The sequence below is a fragment of the Staurois parvus genome, unplaced genomic scaffold, assembly GCF_062004578.1.
Source record: "Staurois parvus isolate SC_StPar_1 unplaced genomic scaffold, SC_StPar_1.0 ptg000380l, whole genome shotgun sequence".
Classification (NCBI taxonomy): domain Eukaryota; kingdom Metazoa; phylum Chordata; class Amphibia; order Anura; family Ranidae; genus Staurois; species Staurois parvus.
This window is the reverse complement of record NW_028318176.1, coordinates 2,343,784-2,370,120: the sequence shown is the minus strand read 5'-3', so window position 1 is coordinate 2,370,120 and position 26,337 is coordinate 2,343,784. Positions and strand designations below refer to the sequence as shown.

Here is a 26,337-nt window from a genome sequence, read left to right as displayed (position 1 = left end):
ATACACCTGTTTTGGGTTTACTGGTTTCAAGAAGCACTGTCTGATGTGAACCATGCCTCGCAGAAAAGAGCTCTCAGAAGACCTACGGTCAAGAATTGTTGACTTGCATGAAGCTGGAAAGGGTTACAAAAATATCTCCAAAGGCCTTGATGTTCATGTGTCCACGGTAAGACAGACTGTCTACAAATGGAGAAAGTTTAGCACTGTTGCTACTCTCCCTAGGCGTGGTCATCCTGTAAAAATGACTGCAAGAGCACAGCGCAGAATGCTGCATGAGGTAAAGAAGAATCCCAGAGTGTCAGCTAAAGACCTACAGAAATCTCTGGCACATGCTGACATTTTTGTTGACACATCTACAATAAGGAAAACATTAAACAAGAATGGAGTACATGGGAGGACACCACGGGGGAAGCCATTGCTGTCCAAAAAGAATATTGCAGCACGTTTGAAGTTTGCAAAAGAGCACCTGGATGTTCCACAGCACTACTGGCAAAATATACTGTGGACAGATGAAACCAAGATTGAGTTGTTTGGGAAGAACACACAACACTATGTGTGGGGAAAAAAAGGCACAGCACACCAACATCAAAACCTCATCCCCACTGTAAAACATGGCGGAGGGAGCATCATGGTTTGGGGCTGCTTTGCTGCCTCAGGGCCTGGACGGATTGTTGTCATTGATGGGAAAATGAATTCCAGAGTTTATCAAGACATTTTGCAGGAAAACGTACGACCATCTGTCCGCCAACTGAAGCTCTGCAGAGGATGGGTGAGGCAACAGGACAATGACCCAAAGCATACAAGTCATTCAACAAAACAATGGCTGCAACAGCACAGAATACGCCTTCTGGAGTGGCCCAGTCAGAGTCCTGACCTCAACCCGATTGAAATGCTGTGGCATGACCTTAAGAGAGCGATTCACACCAGACATCCCAAGAATATTGCTACACTGAAACAGTTTTGTGAAGAGGAGTGGTCCAAAATGACTCCAGATCGTTGTGCAGGTCTGATCTGCAACTACAGGAAACGTTTGGTTGAGGTTATTGCTGCCAAAGGAGGGTCAACCAGTTATTAAGTCCAAGGGTTCACATACTTTTTCCTCCCTGCACTGTGAATGTTTACATGTTATGTGCAATTAAACCATGGCAACAACTAATGTTTGTGTAGTATTATGTTCAGCAGACTGTGTTCTTCTATTGTTGTGACTTAGATGACGTTCAGAGCACATTTTATGCCCAATTCATGCAAAACTCCACGTAATCCCAAGGGGTTCACATACTTTTTCTTGCAACTGTATACACACACACATACCATGTTGAAATGTGTTTTTATATTATTACAAAACATATAAAAAATATATTTTAAAAAAAAAATTATTTTCAAAATATATTAAGATTTTTTTTTAACACTTAAAAAAAGTAATTTTAAGATATATGAAAAATATTTTTTTTAACAAATAAAAATTTTATTTTAAGATATATTTTTACATATATTTGTAAATGCGTTCCAAAAATGTAGGTTTGTATTTTTAAAGATGTACAATATATTTGAAAATGTATTTTTAAAAATATTTTTCATATATTTTGTAATTTATTGAAATATATTGAATACGGCCAAAATTGTAGCATTTCAAATATATTTTTCTTCCATGTGTCTCAATAAAGGAAGAATTTTTCATTAAAAGAAAAATCACACCCCCCCCCCCCCCCCATATGAAACTCCTGTAAGTGGCGCCATGCACAGTATAAAGTCCCGTGACCTGCATACCGAGTGACATGTGTGAATACAATGGAACAACCATTTTGTTACAATGGGGTTTATTTACTAAAGCTGGAGAGTCCAAAATCAGACTCCCTTCTGCATAGAAACCAATCAGCTTCTAACCTCAGCTTGTTCAATGAAGCTTTGGCAATGAAACCTGGAAGCTGATTGGTTTCTATGCAGAAGGGAGTCTGATTTTGGACTCTCCAGCTTTAGTAAATAAACCCCAATGTGTCCATCCATGATTCCTGAGAGCGTGGTGTACGGGTGTCACTGCCTCAGGGGCCGATTACAGAATGACCAATGTGTGTCACCAATCATAGGAGAATGGCTGAGCCAGTGGAAGAGCAGTAGGGCATGTGAGGTATGTCCAGGGAACTTGGATGATGTAAGTCCAACGTCCTGACTAAAGTATTTTCTGTACTCCATGGGGACGGGAGTGCTGAGGTTACCAGAGCAGATGGGGAGTAAGACCTGGGTGTCACCAATGATAGAAGCAGAACTGTACAGCCAGGGAAAGCGCACCAAGGCGTAAGGGTATGCCCATTGAAATTCTGAAGGTCTAATGTCCTGATGAAAGTATTTTCTGTACCCAACCATCAAGAAGAGGGCAATGAGATTACCAGAGCAGATGGGGGTAAGACTTGGGTGTCACCAATGATTGAAGAAGAATGGCTGAGCCAGTGGAAGGGCATGTGAGGTATGTCTTAGATGACGTAACTCCAACGTCCTGACTAAAGTATTTTCTGTACTCGGCCATGGAGATGGGAGTGCTGAGCTTACCAGAGCAGATGGGCAGTAAGACCTGGGTGACACCAATGATAGAAGCAGAATGGCTGAGAAAGGGAAAGAGCAGCAGGGCGTATGCAGTATGTCCATCTTAGATGACGTACGTTATCTCCAACATCCCGAATAAAGTATATTTTTGTACCCAGCCACCAGGAAGATGGAAGCGAAGCCACCAGAAAGATGGAAGCGAGGCCACCAGGAAGATGAAAGTGAGGCCACCAGGAAGATGGAAGTAAGGCCACCAGAAAGATGGAAGTGCGGACACCAGGAAGATGGAAGCGAAGCCACGAGGAAGATGGAAGCGAAGCCACCAGGAAGATGGAAGCGAGGCCACCAGGAAGATGGAAGCAAGGCCACCAGGAAGATGAAAGCGAGGCCACCAAAAAGATGGACATGAATGCAGCACAAGGCGGAAGGAGTCCTGACATCTAGGAGGGGCCAACCTAAGAAAGCTCCTTGTTTCCCGCTCTCCCGTAAGGCCTCTAATGATAGGCGGGAGGGACTAAACCAGCAGAGACACGCCCCTCCCCCATAGTGAATACTTTATCCTTCAGTATTTACATTTTATTATTTGTGACTTCTCATGTTTCATTCGATACAATCTACCGGTCTATTTATGAATTCTGGATTTCTGTGATGGGGTGGTCTGCTCCAGTCCCAACGAAGGGGAATGCCGACTCCCGAAACCAGTCGGCTCTCTACTCCTTGTGTCACTCCCACCTATCTTCACCCTCCTGGTAGAGGAAGTGTTTTCTGAAGAGTAGATCAAGGTGTAAGATCCCCGATATGCTTCATATCAAAGACATTTCCCGCACTCGGGGGGTTGTGTGCCTTTTCTGATGTTGGGTAAGGCAAAACTTTCGTGAAAAACATTTCCCGCACTCAGGACAGCAATGTGGTTTCTCACCCGTGTGCCTCATCTGATGTCTGTTAAGATGGGTCTTCACTGAAAAACATTTCCCGCACTCAGGGCAGGAATACGGCCTCTCCCCTGTGTGGATTCTTTGATGAGTAACCAGGTCTCCGTTCCGTGTAAAACATTTCCCGCACTCGGCGCAGGAATAGGGCCTCTCCCCTGTGTGGGATCGTAGATGAACAACAAGTTGTGAGTTGCGTTTAAAACATTCCCCGCACTCAGGACAGGGGTATGGCTTCACATCCGTGTGCAACCGCTGATGGCTGTAAAGATGGCACTTCATATAAAAACATTTCCCACACTCAGGGCAGGAATAAGGCCTCTCCCCTGAATGAGACCTTTGATGTATAACAAGTTCTGATTTCTGTGCATAACACTTCCCGCACTCTGCACAGGAATACGGCCTCTCCCCTGTGTGCATTTTCTGGTGTCTGGAAAGATTGTACGCCTTTGAAAAACATTTCCCGCACTCAGGGCAGGAATATGGTTTCTCCCCCGTGTGAGACCTCTGATGTACAATAAGCTCGGTTTTACGTACAAAACATTTCCCGCACTCAGGACAAGAAAAAGGTTTTTCCCCCGTGTGAGACATTTGGTGTGTGACAAGTTCGAATTTACTTACAAAACATTTCCCACACTCAGAACAGGAATGAGGCTTCGTCCCCGTGTGAGATCTCTGATGGATAACAAGTCCTATTTTCTGTGCATAACATTTCCCGCACTCTGCACAGGCATACGGTTTCCCCCCTGTGTGCAATCTTCGATGTCTGATGAGGTTGCACCCCTTTGAAAAACATTTCCCGCACTCAGGGCAGGAATATGGTTTCTCCCCCGTGTGAGATCTCTGGTGTACAAGAAGATCTGTTCTACTTATAAAACATTTCCCGCACTCAGAACAGGAATAAAGCTTCTCCCCCGTGTGAGATCTCTGATGTACAATAAGATGATACTTGTGTAGAAAACATTCTCCGCACATAGGGCAGGAAAACCGCTCTTCCCCCGAGTGAGATAGCTGACGTCCTCGAAGACTCAATTCAGAACTGAAAGGATCTCCATATTCGGGACAGGGAACCGTCTCCTCCCCCCGGATCCCGGCCCCATCCCCATCCCCCCCAGTACAAGGGTGTTCAGGGTCAGAAGGATCCCATGGTCTCTCCACACTGGGAAGTCCACCATCCATAGTGGAGCTCATTGTCTTTTCTCCGGCACAATCTTCTGGGATGTGCTCATCTTCCATTTTACAACCTGGAGATAAAGTGAGACGATCCTTTGAGGGTTTCTCCATGGTGGGTCCTAGAAAAATAGAAAAACATCATCAATAGATAGGAGAGGGTTAGTACACTTCCATCAAGATTCCATCTGGATCAGGGAGATAGGAGGGAGCAGATGTTCTCTGTGGATGTCCCAACCAGCTGGGACGACTCCTCTCTTCAGTCAAAGAACCTTTGATCCTCCCCCCAGATCACTTCTACATTTACACCGCCTTGTCAGAGGAGCAGGAACCAATGGGGGGGCGGTAACAGAGCAGAGATAAGAGAAGAATATATTCTGGTCACCTGTGCTGATCTCTGTAGGAGTGTCCTCCTCTATGAATGTCCTCCTCATTCCAGCCTCCTCCGTATATTGCTGATCATCCCTCACATACGTTTCTTCTACTTCACCCTCAACTTTCATGTTCATCAGATCTTCACCCTAAACCAACAGAATGGCAGAAAATAACATCTGTAACATAGAAGGATTTATGATGTGAGATCAAATAGAGCATCTCATCTTGTGGAGTCCACATATCGTCTCCACATGTCAGAGTGTTCCATCACTTTATGTTCCCGACCCTCAACTCCACCTACCTGATGGTGAGGGATGGTGTGACCTTCCTGTGTGGAATCCCGGGAATACAGAGGATGGGGACATCTCTCTGGGGGGTTTCCATGACTGGATCCATCTACCTGATGATGGTGAGGGATAGTGTGACCTTCCTGTGTGGAGTCCCGGGAATACAGAGGACGGGGACATCTCTCTGGTGGGTTCCTGGTATTAGGTGGCTCCATCATATCCTTGTGTCCTTCTGGAAACTCCTCCATCACTCCATACTCCTCATCCTCCTCTTTATACTCTTCTTTTACGACAATATTATCATCCCCGAGGATTCCACTCTGAACATTCAAAAGGACATTCAATGTATTGTAACTCCATGGAGAAATAGACAGTGACACCCTGACACCTTATAGGAACCTGACACACACAATGATACAGTCACCATCCAGACACATCCCTTGTCTGTTACTGGAGAATGTCCCAGAATTCCCGGCACCGCTCACCTCTCCTGTCAGCAGATGGACCATCATGGTGGTCAGTTCCAGGATCTTCTGCTCTTTGTTCCTCTCAGGTATCGGAGAACGAGGGGGAGGCACCATGGTGGGGCTCTGGGTCCTGCTCCATCCTCCTGAAATTGGCTCCCCACTAGACTTCTTCACTACAAAATAATCCTACAGATCAGGAGAAAGAGAAACCGATATCAATCATCTGACATCATCTACATGTCTACAAGAAGAACATGGTCTATTGCCCAGACTAGGCCAGAGTGATGTCATGTGACCTCCCAGAATCCTCCTCACCTCTCCGGTCAGGTCTGTGTGATGTCATGTGACCTCCCAGAATCCTCCTCACCTCTCCGGTCAGGTCTGTGTGATATCATGTGACCTACCAGAATCCTCCTCACCTCTCCGTTAGGTCTGTGTGATGTCATGTGACCTCCCAGAATCCTCCTCACTTCTCCGGTCAGGTCTGTGTTTTATTAATAGAGATGAGAGTGATGTCATGTGACCTCCCAGAATCCTCCTCACCTCTCCGTTAGGTCTGTGTGATGTCATGTGACCTCCCAGAATCCTCCTCACCTCTGTTCAGGTCTGTGTGATGTCATGTGACCTCCCAGAAACCTCCTCACCTCTCTGGTCAGCAGGTAGATGATCTCCAGGGTGAGGTTTAGTATCCTCTCAGTCATGTGACTCCGGTCCTCCTCCATCCTCATTGGTCATGTGATCTATACAGGTAAGGATGATAATTAATAATGAAGTTGGGGAATGTTCTGCCCCTGAAGGGGTTAATCTGGGTTTCCACACTATATATGTGTGTATCATCATCTGCTGTAGATAAAAGACGTCACAGTGACTATGGAGGAAGAGGACGGACGTGACGGTGGAGGAAGAGGACGGGCGCGACGGTGGAGGGCGAGGACGGGCGTGACAATGGAGGGAGAGGACGGACATGATGGGGGGGTTACTGGGTGTAAATATAAAATCAGATCTTATTACCTCCTCTGCTTCCACTTCCAACAATGTATCCTCTTGAATTGCCTCACAAACAGAACTTTTTGTCTGTAGCTGACATCACTTCCTGTCTTCCATAGAGACTTCCTGTCTAGGTAGAAGTGAGATCCCCACCTTGTGGAGCTCAGAGGAACTGCAGCCCCGAGAACCGTCTGGTAGTGTGACCCCGGCCTTGTGCTGGGTGGACTGTATGTCCTCATAGAGGGGTCACCTCCACTCCACCAAGGGGGACACAAATAGATTACTGATTGAGATGAGCGGAGGGGTTTAAAGGCAACTGATTTTGCGACTAAGTTACCAATTGCACCCAATATTGTCCTTTAATTCCTACACAAAGCGGCTAAGATGGACATTCCTTGCAAAATTATCTCGTTTTCGAAACCTTCCCATGTTTCTTCCATCCCCCGGGTGGCCTTCTAGCCCCCATTCAATGGTTGTTCCTGTAGAAGGTGCGGGGATTTCTGGTAATAATGCTGGTGGATGTGCTAATGCTTCTTAATGCTGCAAATTGTCCTACTGAATCTCATGTGAGCGTTCTGAAGGTGGTGGTGTTCAAAATCTCCCCTGGTGAAGGTAAACCTGGACGTGGGTGGGGGAATCCACGACATACTGGTTGAGATGGACATTAGATGCTGTATAATGGCCCCTCTCCATTCCTAAATAAAACACCTAGGGGCCAAGCTAAGGAGGTGTCTACTGCACACACCATACAACAGCTCCATCCCCATGGCCTTTCTAAACTGGATGCGGGCATTGCTGAGAGACCTTCAGCTAGTCCCTGACCTGCTAGTTCTACTGTCCCACATATAGCCCGGCTGGCCTTGTGACCTGCCTCCGGACATTGGTCTACCCGGCCTGCCTACTCAACTCTGGATCTGCGCTATTTGACACTTACTGCCTTGTGCCTCGGACATCTTCTGCCTAGCAGTTTCCTTTTACTGGCCTTTTTCCTAAGATGCCCAACTCTTACCACCCTCAGCTTGTAATCTCCACTTTGTTCCTGTCTGAATTGGTACCCAGCTGGCCCGTCATTACCGACCTAACCTTCGATCCATGAATGTTCCAGTCTAAATTGGTACCCAGCTGGCCAGCCATTACCGACCTAACCTTTGATCCGTGACCGTTCCTGTCTCCTGAATTGGTACCCAGCTGGCCAGCCGTTACCGACCTAACCTTCGATCCGTGACCGTTCCTGTCTCCTGAATTGGTACCCAGCTGGCCAGCCATTACCGACCTAACCTTCGATCCATGACCGTTCCTGTCTCCTGAATTGGTACCCAGCTGGCCAGCCGTTACCGACCTAACCTTTGATCCGTGACTGTTCCTGTCTCCTGAATTGGTACCTTACTGCCCAGCTGTTCCGGACCTTGGTTTGGACCAATCATTTTTCCTGTCACCTGCTCCGGTACCATGGTTCTCTTGCATCTATTTCTTGTCCGCTGTTCTTTAGTTGTCAGGCCCATGGCACCTGAAAGTCACAACAGATTCAGTTCTGTCTGCAGAACTGGTGCCACTCTGTGCCCTCACCTTCCCTGTCACCACTTCTTGGGTTGTTGGATAGGAGGTGTAAGAGAAGCCCCCTTATAAGGGAACCGGACCCGACTGCACTTGGGTATTTCCGTTAGACTCTCGCTTCCCCGTCCGAACACCGACAACCGACACCACAGCCGACCATACAAGACTAGACGACACCAGTCTTGGAAGTAAGCCAGGAGGTAGACTAGTTTATTTGAACACAGATACAAGATATATACATTCAGAGGACAATCCCCCCTCCCTGCATAATGACACAGAGCGGGGCAATCCCCCCTCCCTGCATAATGACACAAGGCGGGGCAATCTCCCCTCCCTGCATAATGACACAGGGCGGGGCAATCTACATTTAATAACAAGAGACACACAGGTATTCAAACTTCACACCAGCAGACAGTCCCATCAGGAGGGAGGGCTGCTGGAGACACCCCCCACCAAGCCAATACACAAACACATACATCCCATAATAGTTTGCTCCCAAGCCAGACACACAATTGAGCAATGGGATGCAACCACATGACACCAAACAACCCACAACCCCCCACCCCAATATTAGGGCAGATCACCCTGCACCCCTAACAGGGTGACTTACACATAAGAGGGATATTGGGAGCTGAGACGGGTCTCCCCACCCCTCCAAAGTGAGCTGTGTTCCATGGGCCCCCCACCCAAAGTGAGCTGTGTTCCATGGGCCCCCCACCCAAAGTCACTCCCATCACATATCTCCCTTTTCGGCAGGAGACTAACGCAGGAGGAATCCCCAGACGGGTGGACTCCGAAGTTAGTCTGTACTTCCAGTCCCCCAATGCCAGCACCAACACAGTACCCCAAATTGTCCCAAACAAAGCATTACTCACCCAGCCAACCTCTGCCTCTCTCGTAGAACATACCCGCCGCTGGAGAGAAGACAGGGTGGCTGGGCCGACTCCATCATGCGGTGGGGGATCTGGGCCGACTGCCCAGCATCCCTGGGGTATCCAGGTGGTGACTGTAGTCTCCTCCACTTTGACTTGATGGACATCCCCCAGTGTTTGAAAAGTAAGGCTGACATCCTCCTGTCCCAATGCCAGGCCCTTTTCTGGGGTTGTGTCAGTGGAGACCGAAGTCCCATCCACGGACATCAGCTCAAGCTGCCGTTGTGAGGTGCCGATTGCATCCTCTTCCTGTTGCTCCTGTGGTGCTGATTGTTGTGGGCAGAGGTCAACCACGCCATGCCCTTATGCCAGCTCTTCTGCTGGAGGCTCGCCGGCTGGTTCCTCCTCAGCAGAAAAGTCAATCAAATCCCCAGTCTCTGGAACTGATGTCTGGGGATAGGGGTTCACCATCTCCTGTCTGTGGAACCCAGAAGATGTTACCAGTGCTGGGAAGAGTTCAGCAATGTTTGGCCCTGTTGCCAGGTCTTCTGCTGGAGGCTCACCAGGTTGTTTTTCCTCAGCAGAGAAGTCTATCAAATCCCCAGTCTCTGGAACTGGTGTCTGGGGATAGGGGTTCACCATCTCCTGTCCGTGGAACCCAGAAGATGTTACCAGTGCTAGGCAGAGGCTAGCAGAGCTCAGCCCTTTTGTCAGCACTTCAGGTTTGGGGACGACAATCTCTGGAATTTCCACTGCCAATTCTTGGGCACGCTGCTGAACATGTTTTAGCAGTTGCCTGTATGCCCTTTCCAGATGCAGTTCTTTCATCAGCAGGTATTCCAGATCTGGTTCAAGCTCTGAGACCCCTGTGAGACCGAACATAGCCTCTCTGCCTTCTTGCAGGTCCTCCAGGGTAGGTTCTCCTTCATCGCCAAACACAAAATGATCTGTAAGGCTCTCCCACAGCAATCCAGGGCCACCAAAGTCATGTCCCTCTGGAGAGCATTCTGTTATCACCCCGAAATATTTCTGCTCTGCGTACCATTGCAGAGCCCGATATCGGTTGTCCAGCTCTATCTCCTGCTGGACCAGCCTGTCCAACTCAGTCACCCATTGCTCCTGGGGTCGCTCTCCTAGGAATGGCATCCGAAACTTCCGATGGTCCCTGGCCCATTCCCTTGGGGTTGGATAGCACTTGCCCTTGTACATACCAGCAACCTGGAGGGCTCCACTCCAAAGCACCTCCTGAATCTGCTGCCTGAGCTCCAGGTACTCATCTATAGACAGTCCCGAGGCATGTTGCAAGAACGATCCGCAGCAGCCCTGGGAATTCTGATGCCAGGTCCATATCTCCACTGGGGTGACCGATGGCTCCTTTCCTCATCTTGAATCCCGGTGACGGTTTGGATGTGTTCACAGCCAGGAAGCACAATCACACCGCTTGCCACCAATGTAGCAGAACCGACCCCAGACTGTGATTGGGTACTTCCGTTAGACTCCTGCTTCCCCGTCCGAACACAGATCCACGGACACCACACCCGACCAAACAAGACTACACCACACCACCCCAATATTAGGACATTTTACTCTGTACCCCGAACAGGCACAGGGTGACTTACACATAAGAGGGATATGGGGAGCTGAGACAGGGGTCTCCCCACCTCTCCAAAGTGAGCTGTGTTCCATGGACCCCCCACCAAAAGCCACTCCCGTCACACCCCTCATCAGCTTGGTCTCCACCAGATACATGACTTCTGGTCAAATAATAATGCTCAAACACGTGTCCCCTGCAAGAAAGGTAATTGATGGTTACCTCCCCCACTGTACACAGTAATGACAGAGGGACTGGTGGGAGGAACCTTCAGCAGGTGACCATTGAGCCACCCACCCATTTAGGACATACACTGTAGATATATTACTGTGCAAACATCATAGGAAGTGTCAACACCTATGGTAGTGAGCTCTATAGATCCACAGCTTGGGGTTCCCCAGGGCGCAGAGTCTAAGCCCCAGCCTGCTTGTTCACCAGGGCCCCTGATGTTGGGGATGGACTTGCAGCAGGCTGGGACCAGGTCACACAAAACCACACAGGCACTCCAACAACACAAAGTTGCTCAGGCCATGTGGCCTAGTCTGAGCACATCTTATATAGACAGGCAGACAATGAGGCGGGACAGGAAGTGATGGAAGGGAAGGACATAAAACCCAGAAGACAGCAGACGACACCCATAGAAGAGCACAGACAAACCCATGTGAAGGAATCAGGAGCAGCAAGGAGGTAAGAGTAAACACACAAGAGGCTGCAGGCTAACTTGTGACAGTACATCTCCCCCTCTTATGAGGTCTCCCCACTTTTTTAGGACCAGGCTTAAAGGGAAACTTCTGATGAAATAATTCCACCAGACGGGGTGCAGAAACATCAGTAGAAGGAATTCAACACCTCTCCTCAGGACCATATCCCTTCCAGTCAATAAGATACAAGAGCTTCCTTCTGATGAATCCAAGATTTGTTTGACTTCATACTGATCTGAGGTACTCGCTATTGGGGAAGGGTGACGATGAGGATGGGAAAATCTGTTGATGATATACGGTCTCAGAAGAGAAACATGGAAAACATTAGGGATTCTCAGATGTGAAGGGAGGCGAAGTTTAAAAGCAACAGGATTGACCTGGCGAAGGATGGTAAAGGGACCAATGAACTGAGGAGCAAATTTCATAAAGGGTACCAGTAGACGGATACTTTTGGTAGGGAGCCAAACCTTGTCACCCGGGAAATATTTGGGACTCACCTGGTGATGACAATCTGCAGCTACTTTGTACTTAGAAGCTGACAGATGTAAGCTCTTGGAAATATTTGCCTCAGAAGGAGTAAGACTAGGAGAACATACGACAGGACGCTGGGCTGGAGCAGACCCCAATAACCAGGATGAAGGGTCTGGTGAGGAGGCTGCCAGGGAGGACACAGGAGTAGGTGTGAAGGCTTTGATTTGTACAGTGGGCAAAACAGGCTGTGCAGAACAGGAACCTGGGGTAATACAAGGAACAGAGGGCACTGTAGGTTGTAGGGGGGCAGGACAGGGGACAGAAGGCACTGTAGGGTGTAGGGGGGCAGGACAGGGGCCAGAGGGTACAGTAGCTACTAATGTGGAAACCACGGCTGGGTCCAAAGCAGCTGAAGGGTGTTTTGGGGTCTCAGCATGCAGGGCACATGAATCTGGGAACTCAGAAGGTACAGAGGTCACAGATGTTGGGACCTCCACCCACCCAGAAGGTAGCGACATAGGAGCTCTGAGCTGCAAAGTATGTAAAGGGACCGAAGATTTGGGCAGCAAAGAGGGTAAGGAACTAGAGGCGGACAGCACTGGAAGGAGTAGGCAGGGGAGAAGCTTTACCACAAGAAACATCTTGTAAGGTCTGGCAATGTTGAAGGAGCATCGAAGAGGTGGTGGCCTCAGCCACGGGTACAGTGCGAGGTGGGCGGACAGAACATGACTTAATTAGATGACCTTCAGCCCCACAGTAAAGGCATAGACCAAATCTTAGGCGACGCGATCGCTCTTGTGGAGTAAGGTGTGTTCGGCCTAACTGCAAGGGCTCTTCAGATGTCAGTACGGTTGCAGAGTAAAGTTGATCAGGGACTTTCTGGAAAACAGGAGCAAAAGAACCCACTGGAGGGCGAAGTGGATAAACCCTTTCCAGATCTTGCTCCTGGAAGTGGATATCGATCTGGATGCTAAGAGCAATCAAGTCACCCAGGGTGGTGGGTATGGTTCTTCCAGCTAGTTCATCCTTAATATGGTCTGCTAGACCCTGCACCCCAGTTCCAAGGTTTTCCTGCATAGTTGAGTCACTTAGCCTTGTTTTCATGTCGGAGGTATGGCTTTTTGGGTGCAAATCTTTCATGAAGACCACTTCTGGCCAGACTTCTCCGGACAGTAGAAGGGTGTACCTGGGTCCCACTGGTTTCTGTCATTCTGATGGCACTGCTGGACATCTTCCGATGTGGAAGGGAAGTAAGCATGGTGTGTCTTTCATCTGCTGCATTGTTTTCTTGGCCGACCACTGCCTCTATGCTTCTCAACGTTACCCGACAACTACATCTACGCTCAACGGTACTCGACAACTACATCTACTCTCAACATTACCCGACAACTACATATGCTCAACGTTACTTAACAAATGCACCTATGGTTCTCAACGTTATTTGACCACTGCGTCTATGTTTCTCAACCTTATCCGACCACTGCATCTATGGTTCTCAACCTTACCCAACCACTGCGTCTATGGTTCTCAACCTTACCCGACCACTGCGTCTATGATTCTCAATGTTACCCAACCACTGCGTCTAAGGTTCTCAACGTTATCCGACCACTGCGTCTATGGTTCTCAACGTTATCTGACCACTGCGTCTATGGTTCTCAACCTTACCCGACCACTGCGTCTATGGTTCTCAACCTTACCCGACCACTGCGTCTATGGTTCTCAACATTATCCGACCACTGCGTCTATGGTTCTCAATGTTATCTGACCACTGCATCTACGGTTCTCAACCTTATCCAACCACTGCGTCTATGGTTCTCAACGTTATCTGACCACTGCGTCTATGGTTCTCAGCCTTACCCGACCACTGCGTCTATGGTTCTCAACCTTACCCGACCACTGCGTCTATGGTTCTCAACATTATCTGACCACTGCGTCTATGGTTCTCAACGGTATCCGACCACTGCGTCTATGGTTCTCAACGTTATCCGACCACTGCGTCTATGGTTCTCAACGTTATCTGACCACTGCGTCTATGGTTCTCAACGTTACCCAACCACTGCGTCTATGGTTCTCAACATTATCCAACCACTGCGTCTATAGTTCTCAACGTTATCCAACTACTGCGTCTACACTCCTCAACATTACCCGACCACTGCGTCTACACTCCTCAACATTACCCGACCACTGCGTCTATGTTCTTCAATGTTATATATTTATTTATTTTCAGGCAGACACAGCTTTATTATGGTAGCACTGTCCAGAAAACATATTTTATTATTGACACAATCAATAGTAATATGTAATAAAACTATAAACACAACTTTCTCATAATTGAAGGTTTATTAGAACAAGGGGTTAGGTAAGTGGACACAATTTTGAATAAAAATATCCCCCCACCCGTATGAAACATCTTTAATTGACACCATATGCAGTTCACATGGAAGTCTTTTGACCTGAACACCAAAGAAGGAGGGTAAATACATTACAGCAATAGTTTTCTTTGGACTTCTCCATGGTCGGTGTTCGGACAGGGAAGCGAGAGTCTAACGGAAATACCCAAGTGCAGTCAGGGTCCGGTTCTGTTACATTGGTGGCAAGCAGTGGGATTGTGCTTCCAAGCTGTGAACACGTCCAAACCACCACCGGGATTCAAGATCAGGAAAGGAGCTGTCGGTCACCCCAGTGGAGATATGGACCTGGCATCAGAGTTCCCAGGGCTACTGCGAATCGTTCTTGCAACATACCCCAGGACAGTGTCTGCGGATCAGTACCTGGAGCTCAGGCAGCGGATTCGGGAGGTACTTTGGAGTGGAGCCCTCCAGGTTGCTGGTATGTACAAGGGCAAGTGCTATCCAACCCCAGGGGAAATATGGTGTATGGGCATCGTGTACACAAAGGACAGACGGATGTCACCCATGATAGCGGAAGGATGGTGAAGGCAGGGAAGGAGCACCAGAGCGTACGACGTATGTCCAGAGACACAGATAATGTTTTTAGGATGTATATCCAACGTCCTGCTTACAAATATTTCCTGTAGGATGGGCATGGTCTAGACCTGGCATAGTGAAGACCTATTCTTAGCTCCCGTACTTCTGCCCGTTACCGGGTGCTTACACGCCAATCACAGAAACTGGCTACTATAACGGAGATTAAGATCTTTTTTCAGCATCTTTATGAGCTGTCCTGGCTCTCAGTTGACCTAAGATGGCTGACTACTGCACACAACGGGGACTCATGAACCATCCTCCATGTTTGTCCCATTACCGGGTGCTTACACGCCAATCACAGAAACTAGCTACTATAACGGAGATGAAGATCTTTTTTCAGCATCTTTATGAGCTGTCCTGGCTCTCAGTTGACCTAAGATGGCTGACTCCTGCTCACTGGCCACAATGGAGACTCATGAACCATCCTCCATGTTTGTCCCATTACCAAGTGCTTAAACGCCAATCACAGAAACTGGCTACTATAACGAAGATGATCTTTTTTCAGCATCTTTATGAGCTGTCCTGGCTCTCAGTTGACCTAAGATGGCTGACTCCCACTCACTGGCCACAATGGAGACTCATGAACCATCCTCCATGTTTGTCCCCTCCACCATGTTCGGAGTTCGGTCTACACTGATGAAGGCTTCAGCGTTCCCACAGCTTGGACCTGCTAAGGTGGTGCAGCTCAGTACACAACATGGAGGACGAACTCGAAGACCTAAGGGTCTTTTCCATGCCCTTCCAACTAAGACTGGCATAGCGGCCCTGATAAAAAACACCAACAAGAGCTACAGGGGGATGCTGACCAACCTACAGCAGATGATGGAGTACATCAAGAAAGAGGAGTCCACCACCTAGGCTTCAGACTCACACCTTACAGCTTTGGATTGGGCACAGACAGAGCAAGCCTCTCGTGTCATCTCTCTCCAACTTCACATGGAGAATCTTGAAGATTGGAGCCACCACGACAAGTTGTGGCTCTGAGGCCCTCCCACAGAGCTCTAGGCCCCAAGTCATCAGACCCAGCCAGACCATGGGCAGTTATCTGCAGCGTCCAATGCTATGCTAGAAAAAAAAAAACTTACGTAGAAAAGTTGGATCTCAGGGACATGATTCTGGTCTGCTGCCCAATTTGCCTACACTGCAGAGGACAGCACTATGGAGGCTGCTACCAGGGCAGGCTACTTCAAGCTGGGATGGCCTACAGGTTGCAACTTCCCTTCCACTTGATGGTTCAGAAGAATTCTACTTCTTTCATGTTGCAAAACCCTGCCAATCTCTCAGATCTTTTTGCCTTTCTCCATATGGAAGAAGTCTCTTTTCCTGACCGGCTGCATCTACTAGAAAGAAACTCGAGTCCGAGGCTTCAATCATCCTGTAGTCCAATGGACCCTAGAATGTTACCTAGTGATCCATAGGTTACCATTGAGTTGACAATACAGTGAAGCCACCCTGCCCGGTCTGAATGCCTCCCTCAGGGCTCCCATTTCCTGACCCACTGACTCTTTCAATATCCAGACACGCCTGACCTACTAAGTCTACCCGGCCAGTTGGCAACCTTTCCGGCCACACAGTCACCCACCCCCACGGGATGCCCCTTCTGCTATGCGGCCCTCTTTTTGAATGTGTAGTCAGGGCGGCTGGAGGCGGTTCATATCTCATTTAATGGCTTTACAATCTGCTGCTCAGATGCCTTCAGGAATGGGGAAGACCTCAAGCCTGTGGCCCCAGTGTTAGCGGTATGATGGACTTCATGACGCCAGCTCCATGTTCTACATTCTTGTCAGTTGGGGGGCACCCTGGTCCATCTGGGAGAGGTTGTATGGAATGGCCAGCAGTTGAGATGTGCCACATATGGATGATTATCTCCGAAGCCTGCATCACCACCTGCCCCCTCACAACTCCTGCGGTCCCCCTCCTCTTCCATCCTATGCTCCCTCACTCACATCTTCAATCTTTCCCTCACCACTGCTACCTTCCCCTCTCCTCTAAAGCATGCACACATCACTCCCATACTTAAGAAACCCTCCCTGGACCCCACCAACCTGAATAACTTAAGACCCATCTCCCTGCTGCAATTTACCTCTAAACTCCTAGAACACTTATTCTACAATTGCCTGAGCTCCCACCTCACCGACAACAACCTTCTTCACCCTTTACAGTCTGGCTTTCGCCCCCTACACTCCACCGAAACTGCCCTACTCAAACTCACCAACGACCTGCTAACCGCCAAAACCAATGGCCACTATACTCTACTCCTACTACTCGACCTCTCTGCGGCTTTTGACACGGTTGACCACCCCCTCCTCCTCAAAAAACGCCACTCTCTTGGCCTCAGAGACTCCGCTCTCTCCTGGTTCTCCTCCTATCTATCACAGCGCTCCTTCAGTGTTACCTACAATGCTGCCGCCTCCTCTCCACTCCTTCTCTCTGTTGGGGTCCCTCAAGGTTCTTGGACCCCTTCTCTTCTCCATCTACGCCTCCTCCCTTGGCCAATTGATAAACTCCCACGGCTTCAACTACCATCTCTATGCTGACGACACACAAATCTACCTCTCTACCCCTCACCTCACCCCTTCAGTCTCCTCTTCACCTCACCCCTTCAGTCTCCAATCACATCACCTGACTACTAAGTGACATATCGGCTTGGATGTCATTCCACTTCCTCAAACTCAACCTTTCCAAAACTGAGCTCCTAGTATTCCCCCCAGTCTGTGCCCCCTTCCCTGACTTCTTCATCACGATCAACAACACTACCATCAGTCCCACCCCTCACGCCAGGGTACTAGGTGTAATCCTGGACTCCAGTATTTCCTTCCAGCCCCAGATCCAATCACTGACAAACTCATGTAGACTTCACCTCCGCAACATCTCCAAGATACGTCCGTTCCTAACCCCAGAAACTACTAAACAACTCATGCACTCCCTTATTATATCACGCCTCAACTATTGTAACTCCCTCCTCACTGGCTGACATCACAGGCTATCCCCACTACAGTCCATCATGAATGCTGCTGCCAGACTCATCCACCTTACTAACCGTTCTGCCACCCCTCTCTGCCAATCCCTCCACTGGATTCCATTCAGTGTCCTCCACCCCACTCTGCCAATCCCTCCACTGGCCTCCACTCAGTGTCCTCCACCCCTCTCTGCCAATCACTCCACTGGCCTCCATTCAGTGTCCTCCACCCCTCTCTGCCAATTCCTCCACTGACCTCCATTCAGCGTCCTCCATCTCTCTCTGCCAATCCCTCCACTGGCCTCCATTCAGTGCCCTCCATCCCTCTCTGCCCATACCTCCATTCAGTGCCCTCCATCTCTCTCTGCCAATCCCAACACTGGCCTCCACTCAGTGTCCTCCACCCCTCTCTGCCAATCCCTCCACTGGCCTCCACTCAGTGTCCTCCACCCCTCTCTGTCAATCCCTCCACTGGCCTCCACTCAGTGTCCTCCACCCCTCTCTGCCAATCCCTCCACTGGCCTCCACTCAGTGTCCTCCACCCCTCTCTGCCAATCCCTCCACTGGCCTCCATTCAGTGTCCTCCACCCCTCTCTGCTAATCCTTCCACTGACTTCCACTCAGTGTCCTCCACCCCTCTCTGCCAATCCCTCCACTGGCCTCCACTCAGTGTCCTCCACCCCTCTCTGCCAATCACTCCACTGGCCTCCATTCAGTGTCCTCCACCCCTCTCTGCCAATTCCTCCACTGACCTCCATTCAGTGCCCTCCATCCCTCTCTGCCCATACCTCCACTGGCCTCCATTCAGTGCCCTACATCTCTCTCTGCCAATCCCAACACTGGCCTCCACTCAGTGTCCTCCACCCCTCTCTGCCAATCCCTCCACTGGCCTCCATTTAGTGTCCTCCACCCCTCTCTGCTAATCCTTCCACTGACTTCCACTTAGTGTCCTCCACCCCTCTCTGCCAATCCCTCCACTGGCCTCCACTCAGTGTCCTCCACCCCTCTCTGCCAATCACTCCACTGGCCTCCATTCAGTGTCCTCCACCCCTCTCTGCCAATCTCTCCACTAGCCTCCACTCAGTGTCCTCCACCCCTCTCTGCCAATCCCTCTACTGGCTCCCAATTGCCCGACGGATAAAATTCGAAACACTAACACTGACGTATAAAGCCGTTCATAACACTGCCCCAAATTACAACACTGATCTTGTCTCTAAATATCACTCAAACCGTCCTCTCCGCTCCTCCCTCGACCTCCTGCTCTCTAGCTCCCTTGTCTCCTCCTCCCATGCTCGTCTCCAGGATTTCTCAAGAGCTTCCCCAATCCTCTGGAACTCCCTACCCGTCTATCAGACTATCGCCTACTCTGCTTACCTTTAGCGATCACTGAAAACCTCTCTCTTCAGGGAAGCCTATCCTGCCCTCAGCTAATAATGGAATCTTCTATTCCTCCTACCACTCCATCCCCCACAGTTATTACCTTTTGTACCACTAGCCCCTCCCTCCTAGATTGTAAGCTCCCAAGATCAGGCCCTCCTAACCCTCTTGTATTGAACTGTATTGTTACTGTATTGTCTCCCACTATAATGTACAGCGCTGAGCAAACTGTCAGCGCCATAAGTCCTGTATAATAATAATAATAATAATGTGGCCCCTCTAGGGTTCCTTGCCTGGACCCGCTCCTCTCTTTTGCCTATAAAGTTTTGGGACCTGTCCACCTGGCGACTCTGGCGAAGAGACACAGGGGTCATCCTGGGACTGACTTCTTGTTCTTAAAGCTAAAAGATTCCATGAGTTGGGGGACTGACCTTCGCTCTCTACAGGTCCTATGGTGGCACACACAATGGGTGAGTGGGGGGCCCCCTGGTAATCTTCTCCACATGGAGGTTAAAGCCTCCTAACTGAGGTGTGTGTTCCCTGAGGTGTATATCAAGGTGTGCTTCTTCCCAGTGTGAGATCTCTGATGTACGGCAAAATGTGATTCATACTGAAGACATTTCCCGCACTCGGGAGACTAATGCACCTCAAGGGTTGTGTGAGATCTCTGATGTCTGGAAAGATTGGACTTCTGTGAAAAACATTTTCCGCACTCTGGGCAGGAATACGGCTTCTCCCCCGTGTGGCATCTTCGATGTGCATCAAGATGTGGTTTACGTACAAAACATCTCCCGCACTCAGGACAGGGATATGGCTTCTCTCCCGTGTGAGATCTGCAATGTATTACAAGGTCTGATTTCCGTTGATAACATTTCCCGCACTCGGGGCAGGAATGCGGCTTCTCGCCCCTGTGACATATTTGATGTCCACTAAGATGGGACTTCCGTGAAAAACATTTCCCGCACTCAGAACAGGAATACGGCCTCTCCCCTGTGTGACATCTGAGGTGTAAATCAAGAAGTGGTTTACGTATAAAACATTTCCCGCACTCAGGACAGGAATATGGCTTCTGACCAACATGACAACCTCGATGTCTATCAAGAATCGGTTTACGTACAAAACATTGTCCGCACTCAGGGCAGGAATATGGCTTTTCCCCCGTGTGATAGCGTTGATGTGTAACAAGGTCTGCTTTCCGTTGATAACATTTCCCGCACTCAGGGCAGGCATGCGGCTTCTCACCGGTGTGGCACATTTGATGTCCAGTAAGATGGGACTTCCGAGAAAAACACTTCCCGCACTCAGGACAGGAATGCGGCTTCTCACCAGTGTGTAATCTCTGATGTCTACAAAGATGTGACTTAGCTGAAAAACATTTCCCGCACTCAGCACAGGAATACGGCTTCTCCCCCGTGTGAGTTTTTTGATGTATGACAAGTTCTGATTTTTGTGAATAATATTTCCCGCACTCAGAACAGGAATACGACTTCTTGGCTTTGTGGCATATCTCATGTACAGAAAGGTTGGACTTCACACAAAAACGTTTCCCACACTCACCACAGAAACATGGCTTCTCAATTATGTGAGATTTCTGATGTATGGAAAGATTGGACTTATTTGAAAAACTCTTCCCGCACTCAGGACAGGAGAACCTCCTATATGTTGGAAGGCCGGCCCGGTCCCACACAGTCTGAGGTTCCTCAGGATACGAGGAATCCGATGGTCTATCTACACTGGGTGGTGCGGGATGGACAACGGAGGGAGCCGGGTTTTCTCCTGGACTATACTGTGTGATGTCCTCATCTTCTACTTTCCAGTCTGGAGACAAAGTGAGACAATCCTCTGAGGTTTTCCTCATCTCCCGGCCATGGACTAAAATACAAAGACAAAGAGGATTACTAGACAGGAGCTGATTGGTTCCCCCAAACCAGAAAGACAGAGAGAGATCCAATGAGAACTTTATCATCTGGACCAATCAGTGAGCAGTATGGGAGGAGGAATGGATTTAGTGTTCATGACCCACCTGTGCTGATCTCTGTAGGAGTGTCCTCCTCTATAAATGTCCCCGTTATTCCATCCTCCTCCATAGACTGCTGATCATCCCTCACATACGCCTCTTCTTCTTCTTCTGATTTCACCTCGATTTCTGACCATCTGATTTCTATATCGATTGGATTTCCACTCTACATCAAGAGAAGGAGAAAAAATATCATCTGTAAAGTAGAAGCTACAATAATGTGAGAGCCAACACATCACTTCCACAAGTCCATGTTCTAGATGTCCCACCTACCTGATGATGGTGAGGGATGGTGTAACCTTCCTGCGTGGAATCCCGGGAATACAGAGGATGGGGACATCTCTCTGGTGGGTTCCCATAACTGGATCCATCTGCCTGATGATGGTGAGGGATGGTGTGACCTTCCTGTGTGGAATCCCAGGAATACAGAGGACGGGGACATCTCTCTGTTGGGTTCCCATGACTGGATCCATCTGCCTGATGATGGTTAGGGATGGTGTGACCTTCCTGTGTGGAATCCCGGGAATACAGAGGACGGGGACATCTCTCTGGTGGGTTCCCATGACTGGATCCATCTGTAGGAAACACACACACTGACTGAATCCATTGTTTCTATGTGCTTATCAGATGATGGGGGATCTAGGTGGAGCCTCCGTACTGCTCTCTCCTTTCCAATAAAGTCTCCTCTTACCCGGTGATGTGAGGGGCGGCTGATTGTCCATCATGACGTCCTTGTAGAGGTCCTTGTGTCCTTCTAAATACTCCCACTCCTCCATGGAGAAATAGACAGTGACACCCTGACACCTTATAGGAACCTGACACACACAATGATACAGTCACCATCCAGACACATCCCTTGTCTGTTACTGGAGAATGTCCCAGAATTCCCGGCACCGCTCACCTCTCCTGTCAGCAGATGGACCATCATGGTGGTCAGTTCCAGGATTTTCTGCTCTTTGTTCCTCTCAGGTATGGGAGAACGAGGGGGAGGCACCATGGTGGGGCTCTGGGTCCTGCTCCATCCTCCTGAGATTGGCTCCCCACTAGACTTCTTCACTACAACATAATCCTACAGATCAGGAGAAAGAGAAACCGATATCAATCATCTGACATCATCTACATGTCTACAAGAAGAACATGGTCTATTGGCCAGACTAGACCAGAGTAATGTCATGTGACCTCCCAGAATCCTCCTCACCTCTCCAATCAGGTCTGTGTGATGTCATGTGACCTCCCAGGATCCTCCTCACCTCTCCGGTCAGGTCTGTGTTTTATTAACCACTTCCCGACCGTCCGTTGTATATAAACGGCCGGACGGTGGCACTGCAGGGTCGGATGGCCGTTTATAAACGGCCTCCCCGCACCCTGCTTGTGCGCGCTCCCCCGGAGCACGCAGCACCGCGAACCGGTGCCCACTGTTTCCTCCGGACACAGTGAAACACCGATCGTCGGACGGGACCTCTGTACGAGGTCCCAATCATGTGATCACTGATTGGCCAATCAGTGATCACATGCAAAGTAGTAAGCAAGATGTCACTTGTGACATCATTGCTTACTACGTGTGAAATCTGTGAATGATCACAAAGGTCACAACAGCCTTGTACCATGTGACAAGCTGTGACCAATCACAGCTCAGTCAGTATTTCACAATGGCTGCAAGAATGCAGACAGAGAGAAAAAGAAATGTTTGCTTTTACATCCTATATGGGCGTAAAAGCAATCAGTGTAAAAAAAAAAAAAAAAAAAAAAAAAAATCTTCATCACCCCCCAACAGTAGTACAATTTAAAAATTATAATTTTTGGTTATAAACTAATTTTGCTTTTTTTTTTTTTTTTTTTAACTAAAAAGATAACGGATTAAATTTTGGCCATGATTTATGATGAAATATTACCGTATTTTTCGCTCCATAAGACGCACTTTTTTCCCCCCAAAAAAGGTCCGGTATTTCTACCACCACCATGTCAGAATACCAGGCCGGCCGCTCAATTCTTCTCTCCTACAGGACCTTACCTGTTCCTCGCTCCAGCGCTGCAGTCTTCCCGCAGCGGCTTCTGTGACAGCCGGGTGCCCATTGCGCATGACAGGTCCCAGAAGGCTCCGGGCCATTCACAAAGTGCAGCGCTTCTCACGCATGCGCAGTGGGCACCCAGCTGTCACAGAAGCCACCGCGGGAAGAAGGAAGGACAATACTGCGGAAGTGGGAGGGGGTACCTGTTAAATTCAGGTACCCGTTCCCCCTCCCTCCCCAAAGGTCTGCAGTCTCTGGTAATCTCCTTTACTGTCTGCAGTCTCTGCTCATCCTCTGCACTGTCCGCAGTCTCTAGTCATTCCCTGTACTGTGTCCGCAGTCTCTGGTCATCCCCTGTACTGTGTCCGCAGTCTCTGGTCATCCCTGTACTGTGTCCGCAGTCTCTGGTCATCTCCTGTACTGTGTCCCCAGTCTCTGGTCATCCCCTGTACTGTGTCCGCAGTCTCTGGTCATCCCTGTACTGTATCTGCAGTCTCTGGTCATCTCCTGTACTGTGTCTGCAGTCTCTGGTCATTCCCTGTACTGTGTCCGCAGTCTCTGGTCATCTCCTGTACTGTGTCCGCAGTCTCTGGTCATCTCCTGTACTGTGTCCGCAGTCTCTGGTCATCTCCTGTACTGTGTCCGCAGTCTCTGGTCATCCCCTGTACTGTGTCCGCAGTCTCTGGTCATCCCCTGTACTGTGTCCGCAGTCTCTGGTCATCCCCTGTACTGTGTGCGCAGTCTCTGGTCATCCCCTGTACTGTGTCCGCAGTCTCTGGTCATCCCCTGTACTGTGTCCGCAGTCTCTGGTCATCCCCTGTACTGTGTCCGCAGTCTTTGGTCATCCCCTGTACTGTGTCCGCAGTCTCTGGTCATCCCCTGTACTGTGTCCGCAGTCTCTGGTCATCCCCTGTACTGTGTCCGCAGTCTCTGGTCATCCCCTGTACTGTGTCCGCAGTCTCTGGTCATTCCTTGTACTATGTCTGCAGTCTCTGGTCATCCCCTGTACTGTGTCCGCAGTCACTGGTCATCTCCTGTACTATGTCTGCAGTCTCTGGTCAACTCCTGTACTGTCTGCAGTCTCTGGTCATTCCTTGTACTGTGTCCTCAGTCTCTGGTCATTCCCTGTACTGTGTCTGCAGTCTCTGGTCATCTTTTGTACTGTGTCCGCAGTCTCTGGTCATCTCCTGTACTATGTCCGCAGTCGCTTGTCATCTCCTGTACTGTGTCTGCAGTCTCTGGTGATCTCCTGTACTGTGTCTGCAGTCCATTGGTTCAGAATATTTTTTTTCTTGTTTTTCTCCTCTAAAACCTAGGTGCGTCTTATGGTCTGGTGCGTCTTATGGAACGAAAAATACGGTATTTATTTGCAAAATTTCAAAATTCAATTCAAATTTTTTGGACATTTTCATTTACATAGCAAAAAAAATAAAAATCCCAGCGGTGAATAAATACCACCAAAATAAAGTTTTATCTGTCTCAAAAAAATGGTAAAAAATTCATATGGGTACAGTGTTGCATGACCGCGCAATTGTCATTCAAAGTGTGATAGCGCTGAAAGCTGAAAATTGCCCTGGTCGGGAAGGGGGTAAAAGTGTCCGGACTGGAAGTGGTTAATAGAGATGAGTGATGTCATGTGACCTCCCAGAATCCTCCTTGCCTCTCCGGTCAGATCTGTGTTTTATTAATAGAGATAAGAATGATGTCATGTGATTTCCCTGAATCCCCTTCACCTCTCCGGTCAGGTCTGTATGATGTCATGTGACCTCCCAGAATCCTCCTCAACTCTCCGGTCAGGTCTGTGTTTTATTAATAGAGATGAGAGTGACATCATGTGACCTCCCAGAATCCTCCTCGCCTCTCCGGTCAGGTCTGTGTTTTATTAATAGAGATGAGAGTGACGTCATGTGACCTCCCAGAATCCTCCTCACCTCTCCGGTCAGGTCTGTGTTTTAGTAATAGAGATGAGAGTGATGTCATGTGACCTCCCAGAATCCCCCTCACCTCTCCGGTCAGGTCTGTGTGATGTCATGTGACCTCACAGAATGCTCCTCACCTCTCCGGTCAGCAGGTAGATGATCTCCAGGGTGAGGTTTAGTATCTTCTCAGTCATGTGACTCCGGTCCTCCTCCATCCTCCTCTGGGCAGCTATGTGGTCTATACAGGTTTCGGCCTCGACAGGTAACTATAAGTAGTGATGATACAAGTCATATAATGGGTCAGTATAGACTGAGGAGCTGAGGTGATTGGTGGGAAAGGTGACATCTCCACAATGAGGAGAATGTTCTGCCCCTGAAGGGGTTAATCTGGGTTCCCACACTATATATGTGTGTATCATCATCTGCTGGAGATAAAAGACGTCACAGTAACTATGGAAGAGGACGGGCGCGACGGTGGAGGGAGAGGACGGGCGCGACGGTGGAGGGAGAGGACGGGCGCGACGGTGGAGGAAGAGGACGGGCGCGACGGTGGAGGAAGAGGACGGGCGCGACGGTGGAGGAAGAGGACGGGCGCGACGGTGGAGGAAGAGGACGGACAGGATGGTGGAGGGAGAGTACAGACGTGACGGTGGAGGGAGAGGACGGGCGAGACGGTGGAGGGAGAGGACGGGCGAGACGGTGGAGGGAGAGGACGGGCGAGACGGTGGAGGGAGAGGACGGACGTGACGGTGGAGGGAGAGGACGGGCGAGACGGTGGAGGGAGAGGACGGGCGAGACGGTGGAGGGAGAGGACGGGCGAGACGGTGGAGGGAGAGGACGGGCGAGACGGTGGAGGGAGAGGACGGGCGTGACGGTGGAGGGAGAGGACGGACGTGACGGTGGAGGGAGAGGACGGGCAAGACGGTGGAGGAAGAGGACGGACATGATGGGGGTTACTGGGTGTAAATATAAAAATCAGATCTTATTACCTCCTCTGCTGCCACTTCCAGCAATGTCTCCTCTATACTTTGTACTACAAAAAACCTCCTGTCTGTGGCTGACATCACTTCCTGTTTGTTGCTGACATCACTTCCTGTTTGTTGCTGACATCACTTCCTGTCTTGCAC

At 49.4% G+C, this 26,337-nt stretch overlaps 2 protein-coding genes across 2 annotated transcripts; both read right to left on the bottom strand.

Annotated features, from left to right (window-relative positions):
* Positions 1-1,711: 1,711 nt before the first annotated feature.
* LOC149456009 (uncharacterized) lies at positions 1,712-22,061 on the bottom strand. Its single transcript, XM_089685653.1, has 5 exons — positions 21,974-22,061; positions 21,556-21,857; positions 21,296-21,448; positions 19,912-21,171; positions 1,712-4,121 (listed from the first exon to the last, which is right to left on the bottom strand). The coding sequence occupies exons 1-5, from the start codon at positions 22,056-22,058 to the stop codon at positions 3,342-3,344; spliced, it is 2,580 nt and encodes an 859-aa protein (XP_089541779.1). The 5' UTR covers positions 22,059-22,061; the 3' UTR covers positions 1,712-3,341.
* A 26-nt stretch (positions 22,062-22,087) lies between these two features.
* On the bottom strand, positions 22,088-25,642 carry LOC149456008 (oocyte zinc finger protein XlCOF29-like). The gene is made up of 2 exons (XM_089685636.1): positions 25,348-25,642; positions 22,088-22,351 (listed from the first exon to the last, which is right to left on the bottom strand). Exons 1-2 carry the CDS (start codon positions 25,423-25,425, stop codon positions 22,088-22,090), a joined length of 342 nt encoding a protein of 113 aa, XP_089541762.1. The 5' UTR covers positions 25,426-25,642.
* Positions 25,643-26,337: the final 695 nt, after the last annotated feature.

Excerpts from the sequence above, each read along its gene's own strand:
- LOC149456008 (XM_089685636.1), bottom strand. The coding sequence starts at position 25,425 with ATGGAGGAGGACCGGAGTCACATGACTGAGAAGATACTAAACCTCACC. Across the intron at positions 22,352-25,347 it reads TCTACCTGCTGACCGGAGAG|GATTATGTTGTAGTGAAGAA; the intron begins GTGAGGAGCATT and ends CCTGATCTGTAG.
- LOC149456009 (XM_089685653.1), bottom strand. The coding sequence starts at position 22,058 with ATGGAGGAGTGGGAGTATTTAGAAGGACACAAGGACCTCTACAAGGAC. Across the intron at positions 21,449-21,555 it reads CCATCCCTCACCATCATCAG|AGTGGAAATCCAATCGATAT; the intron begins GTAGGTGGGACA and ends CTCTTGATGTAG. Across the intron at positions 4,122-19,911 it reads GATCTCACACAACCCTTGAG|CCTCATTCCTGTTCTGAGTG; the intron begins GTGCATTAGTCT and ends ACGGGGACGAAG.